This window comes from Juglans regia, chromosome 3 (assembly GCF_001411555.2).
Source record: "Juglans regia cultivar Chandler chromosome 3, Walnut 2.0, whole genome shotgun sequence".
Taxonomy (NCBI): domain Eukaryota; kingdom Viridiplantae; phylum Streptophyta; class Magnoliopsida; order Fagales; family Juglandaceae; genus Juglans; species Juglans regia.
Window position 1 is genome coordinate 7,583,177 of NC_049903.1, and position 6,000 is coordinate 7,589,176.

General features: G+C 33.7%; 1 protein-coding gene across 1 annotated transcript; it reads left to right on the plus strand.

Moving 5' to 3' along the window:
- The first annotated feature begins 1,375 nt into the window (after nucleotides 1-1,375).
- LOC108984512 (probable zinc transporter 10) lies at nucleotides 1,376-3,452 on the plus strand. The gene is made up of 3 exons (XM_018956496.2): nucleotides 1,376-1,984; nucleotides 2,841-2,990; nucleotides 3,147-3,452. Exons 1-3 carry the CDS (start codon nucleotides 1,376-1,378, stop codon nucleotides 3,450-3,452), a joined length of 1,065 nt encoding a protein of 354 aa, XP_018812041.2.
- The last annotated feature ends 2,548 nt before the right edge of the window (nucleotides 3,453-6,000 follow it).

Genomic DNA, 6,000 nt, shown 5'->3' on the forward strand with positions numbered 1-6,000 from the left:
AAGGTTTTGTGATGTGGACGGACCTATAAATTTAAGAGTAATATACCCTCATGGTTGTACAAACGCTACATTATTTTTGAAAATGAGTAGGATTGGTTATTAAAAATTTAATTTTTCTTATGTAGATCTTATGTTTATTTATTTTTTTTAAAATGAACACGATGCACTTATATATTATATAGTTATAAATATTATTTCTCAATTAAAATAATGAAACATTATTTAATTAAGTACCAATATAGAACATTATCTTGAGAGAGAGAGATTACTGACGTTAATTAGAATATGTAATAAGCAGTACTGCTTTAAATAACATTCGTACCAAAATGTGGTACTAATAACAAGTTAAGTACAGTACTCCATATTCTGTAACCTAAATAAATAAATTAATTAACACAAGCAATGGGAATTATGACATTAATTTGGCTTTTATTGCATTGACGTTGACAATTAGAGGGAACCTTTTTTTTTTTTTTTTGTTCTCTAATCAATTAGAGGGAACTTACTTTAACAAGTGTACTGGCACTGCAGTCACATTAAATTTCTGATTTCCCAACAGATCATGGAATCTACATTGTTGGGTTGATACCTTATGTTTCCCGAAATGGAGATCAGGGGAATTTTTATCAAAGTGGGCTTTTTAATTTTTTTTTTTAGAGGAATGCTAGCTATTTTCTTAATCAGAGAGATTATTAATTATTTTTTTTACTTTTCAGTCGTAGACGTGACAGGTTAGACATATAAAGCACAAAAAAAACCTACTAATTTATTTTGATTCGTAAAATAAATTTTATAATATGATGTAAAAAAAAAAAAACATAACATTGGATATTAATTATTTTTCATGTTATTTGAAAACAGTTTTTAAAATCTTTTTTTTTTCTGAAACTATCAAACAAACTTTTGATTTTTGTTTTGGGGTGTGGAGCCCAATCTAAGCACATTCAAAACACATGAACGCATGAGAATAACACACGCACTATCATCAGAAGGCAAAGCTCATGCCTTTTGGAGTCTATTGGGCACATGCCATAATTCTTTATATGCATTTCAACGTACTTGGAAGAGGGGCCCAACCACACATCACTCGATCGTTTACTTTTTCTCCTCCTCCTCCAATTTATTTATTTTTTATTTTTTAATACGAAAAGGAAAACCCAAATTTGTAGTTATTACGATCGAGAAATGGTAATTTAGACAGGTGTACTACTTGACATCAGTACTAATACTTTTTTTAACATTAATTAGCACATGACAATGTGATATCACATGATCTCTATATATATTAAGTAGCTCTGGTCATGAAATGCTAAGCCCAACGTGCCCCATTAATCTTGCTGCAATAACCAAGGACACAGATCATAGAGATCAGTCAATGACGACTTACCTTCTCAAGCTCATCTCCATCTTCTTCCTCCTCATTTCTGCCTTCCCACCGCAAGCTCTTTCGGACTCCGGCGAATGCCAGACAGAGTCGAACTCTTGCAACAATAAGTCTAGAGCGTTGCCCCTCAAGATCATTGCTATAGTCTCCATCCTAGTTACTAGCATGATTGGCGTGTCTTTGCCCCTTGTTACACGCTCAATCCCGGCCTTACAGCCCGATCGAAATCTGTTTTTGATCATTAAATCCTTCGCTGCAGGCATTATACTTGCAACCGGGTTCATGCACGTTTTGCCTGACTCTTTTGACATGTTATGGTCGGATTGCTTGAAAGAGAACCCCTGGCACAAGTTCCCATTTTCAGGGTTTCTGGCTATGTTGTCTGCAATAGTGACCCTAATGGTGGATTCTATGGCCACGTGTATTTATAGCCGGAAATGCAACGCCGGAGTTACTCCAGACCATAATATTAATGCTGTCGGGGGAGATCAAGAGATGGCTGTTGTGAGTGCCGGGCATGTCCATGCTCACGGCCAACATCATGGGGCGAAGGCTGGAAGTGGAGAGACACAACTTTTACGTTATCGTGTTGTCGCCATGGTAAGAATTTTTGGCTTCATATCGGTTGGTTTATCTAAACTTCGATATATATTAAGATATTATATATATATATTTATATATATACCCCCTACAATACACACACACACATATTAATATCAGGCCATGTCATACGGATCTTTATTTCATTTTTTTGAAAAGACAAAAAAAGGATCAGATCACTCGCACAAGCAAGCAGCTTTATAATTAGTCATGCATATATATATGATCGATAGTGTAATTCTTTTGCTAATTCACACGGCCTACGTACATGACCTTCATTAAGCCAAGGGATATCGCGCGTGTGTGTGTTCATCTGTTGCTTCACTCGGCCTACATGAGCTTCATTTTAGGTCATGAAGGGTACGTATCGTGTGTGTGTATCATACTACCAGCACTTCTAGTTTAACAAAACAAAAAAGACAATTTCTTGAACATCTACAAATTACTTGAGCGCGCGCGCGCGCACACACATATATACCACTTCAAGTTATACTCACCTCGATGCATTAAATTTAGAGAAAATCTAATTAGTAGCCCTCTTTTTAAAACACCCAATACACTCTTGATGTGGAAGCTTTCCACATGAACAATGTTAAAAAAATAATTAATCTTTTGATCTTTTTAAAATTATAACGAGTCCCTCTTTAAGTGGTGTGTAATTAACACATCAAAACTTTTAGGTTTGTGTTTGGCACTACTATTTACAAATATTAATTTATTACTATATACAAACTATTAATTACTTTTTTACTATTATTTACAGATCATCTGAGATTATCTCAGCATCCAAAATAGCCTTTATAAATTTATACGAAATACTCATGTTGTGTTTTTCATGATGGCTGGCTGCATGCAGGTACTAGAATTGGGTATTATTGTTCATTCAATCGTGATAGGGCTTTCACTAGGTGCCTCAAACAACACTTGTTCAATAAAAGGTCTCGTGGCTGCCCTTTGCTTCCATCAAATGTTTGAAGGGATGGGTCTTGGGGGTTCCATTCTTCAGGTGATCCCAAGAAATTCCGCTCGCTACTTAAGTTTTTTGCATCCATATATGTATTTGAATTTTACTTCCACGGCCACTCACACAATTCTCTCTCTCTCTCTCTCTCTCTCTCTCTCTCTCTCTATATATATATATATATATGAATTTCTGAAACAGGCAGAGTACAAGTTCTTAAAGAAGGCTATCATGGTGTTCTTCTTCTCTGTGACAACCCCATTTGGGATTGCCTTGGGGATCGCGTTGTCAAAAACGTACAAAGAGAATAGCCCTAGCGCTTTGATAACGGTGGGACTGCTTAATGCATCATCGGCTGGACTTTTGATCTACATGGCTTTAGTTGATCTTCTTGCAGCGGATTTTATGGGTCCAAGGATGCAAGCTAGCATCAAGCTCCAGATCAAATCTTACATGGCGGTTCTTTTGGGTGCTGGTGGCATGTCTTTGATGGCAAAATGGGCTTGAGACAGAGATTTTAGCTTACATTATTTAGTTTACATTATTGAAAATTATTTAGTAGTTTACATTATAGATAATGTAAAATCAAGAATTATTTCTTGATTTAATTTCATAATTATCAAATCAAGATTTGATTTTTAAAGATTTTTATTTTATCTTATACCTATATAATTTTTCTATAAATATAGATAAATGCTTTGTATTCAATTAAAATAGAGAATAACAAAAAAGTAGTATCTCTATTTCATTCTTTCATTCTTCATTCTCATGATCTTCTTTTCTATTATATTTTATTTTCTATGAGTTTAGCCTAGTGTAAACCTACTACTGCAAATCGTACGATAATTAAACTATCATAATTAAATTGGTTGTTTAAGTTTATATGCATCGTTAATGTCGTACGATAATTCTCTCATGCATGCACTGCATGATCTGGGATCATGGGTGTTGAGGGTTCGGCATAAAGATACTCGCGGGCAATTAAATTGCTATACTAAGGGCCGGGGAGGATTCATTCATGTCCATCTATACTTAGTAACCAGTAAAACCCATCTGTTAAAAAAAAAAAACATGGACACGGGGAAACTAATTAAATTTCCCTAAACTATCATCACATGATTTTTATTTTTATTTTTTACTATTTACTCCTCATTCCAAATTTTGATACTTCAAGATTGGCAGTTAATTAAAGGTCGATAAAAGAAAGAAAATGTGGCATAATTGCATGTAAAGGTCAAATCTCGATCAGTGGTTCAAATTAACAGCTGACATGCATGCACTCTCATGACATGAATTGAACTCTCTAATTTAAACTGTCTCCACCTAAATCAATGGAGATGAAAATTATACTTCTATAAATAATATTTTGTGTGCCATCACGATCGAAGCATTCAGATGAAGCTTTTGTACAAAGAGCTCGACCAGTATTCAATTGTATTTTGATATCTATCCTCGATCGATCCCTTTGGGCTTCGTTGTGTTCCATAAAAAAACCCACTGCATGCGCTCAGGTTTAAGATTTGGGAGAAAAACTAGTAATAAATAATTGTTAAAATACTAACATCTATCATCATTGATCAAATATTCGCAAGAACCGATTATTTTTGAATTGTGAATCATCACAGATTTTTATAAGAAGAGTATTGGATTGGAGTTTCCAGCCTATCTTTGTTTACATTAATGAACGTGACTGATGGAGAATCACATGCCTTTATATATAGATAGGCCAAGATCCTTATCCACTATTTTCTAAGTGTTACTTCCTTCCATCTAGGAATGTAACTGTTGGTTTTTTAAACAAGTAATTATCTTTATTTTAATTATCCAGAGTTTTAATACATATAAAAAACTATTAAAATAAATATATATAATATATTAAAGAGTGTGCCACGTAAGCCACCTTTAAGTCTCCCACAAAGAGACGTGTTTTTTCATTCTCCCACTTGGATTATGTGACAGTCATTTAAAATCATCTGGATAACCAAAACCGAATTTGGCCACAAATAAAACTACTCAAACCATAACTTTTAGAAGAAATATATAATATATGAATCATGATGGTTATGTTATTATATTAACATTTCCCTCCATGTGTTACGCTGTATTAGTCTCTCTAAATAAATTTTTATATGTGATATATCTCTTTATGAATGACTTCCTATAAGTCATTCTGGGTCTATACGTTATAGATTATGAGCAAATACTTAATGTGCACAAATAAAAATATTATTCTTGACAACAACAAGTATTGTATACAGTAGACAAATCAAACATAAAATGAGCTCATTAACCCCATGCTCTCTACATGTTTTAGAAACATTTTTATTGAGAGCTTTTTTGTCATGAGATCTGCAATCATAAAGGTTGTACTTGTATACTATATTGATTGTTCCTTGACTCTCTCTCTCCTGACAGCAAGATATTTTACGTTAATATGTTTACCTTTGCTCCCACTCTTATTATTCTTAGAAAGGAAAATTGTTGCCAAATTATCATAGTAAATTCTTAAAAGCTTAGATATTGAATCTACAACTTGAAGCCTTGTAATAAAACTTATCAACCATTTCGCATGTGAAGTTGCTTCAAAGCATGCTATAAACTCTGCCGCCATAGTAAATGATACAATGATTGTCTGTTTGGTGCTCTTGCATGATATGACACCTCCTACTAACATGAAGACATATCCTGAAGTGGACTTTCTAAAGTCTTGGCAACCTGCAAAATCTGAGTCTGAATATTCAATCACTTCTAGACAATCAACATGCTTATAAGTAAGCATATGATTCTTGATTCCTTGTAAATATCTCATAATATTTTTAGCAGCCTTCCAATGTTCTATTACAAGATTGCTTTGGTATCTTCTCAACATTCCCATAACATATATAATATCAGGTCTTATACAAATATGTGCATGCATTAAACTACCAACAGTAGATGCATATGAAATGTTTTCTACTTCTTTCTTTTCCAAAGCATTTTTCAGACATTAACTTAAACTGGATTTATCGCCCTTTAATATGGATGCTACATTGGTATACATTCATTTATTCTGAAT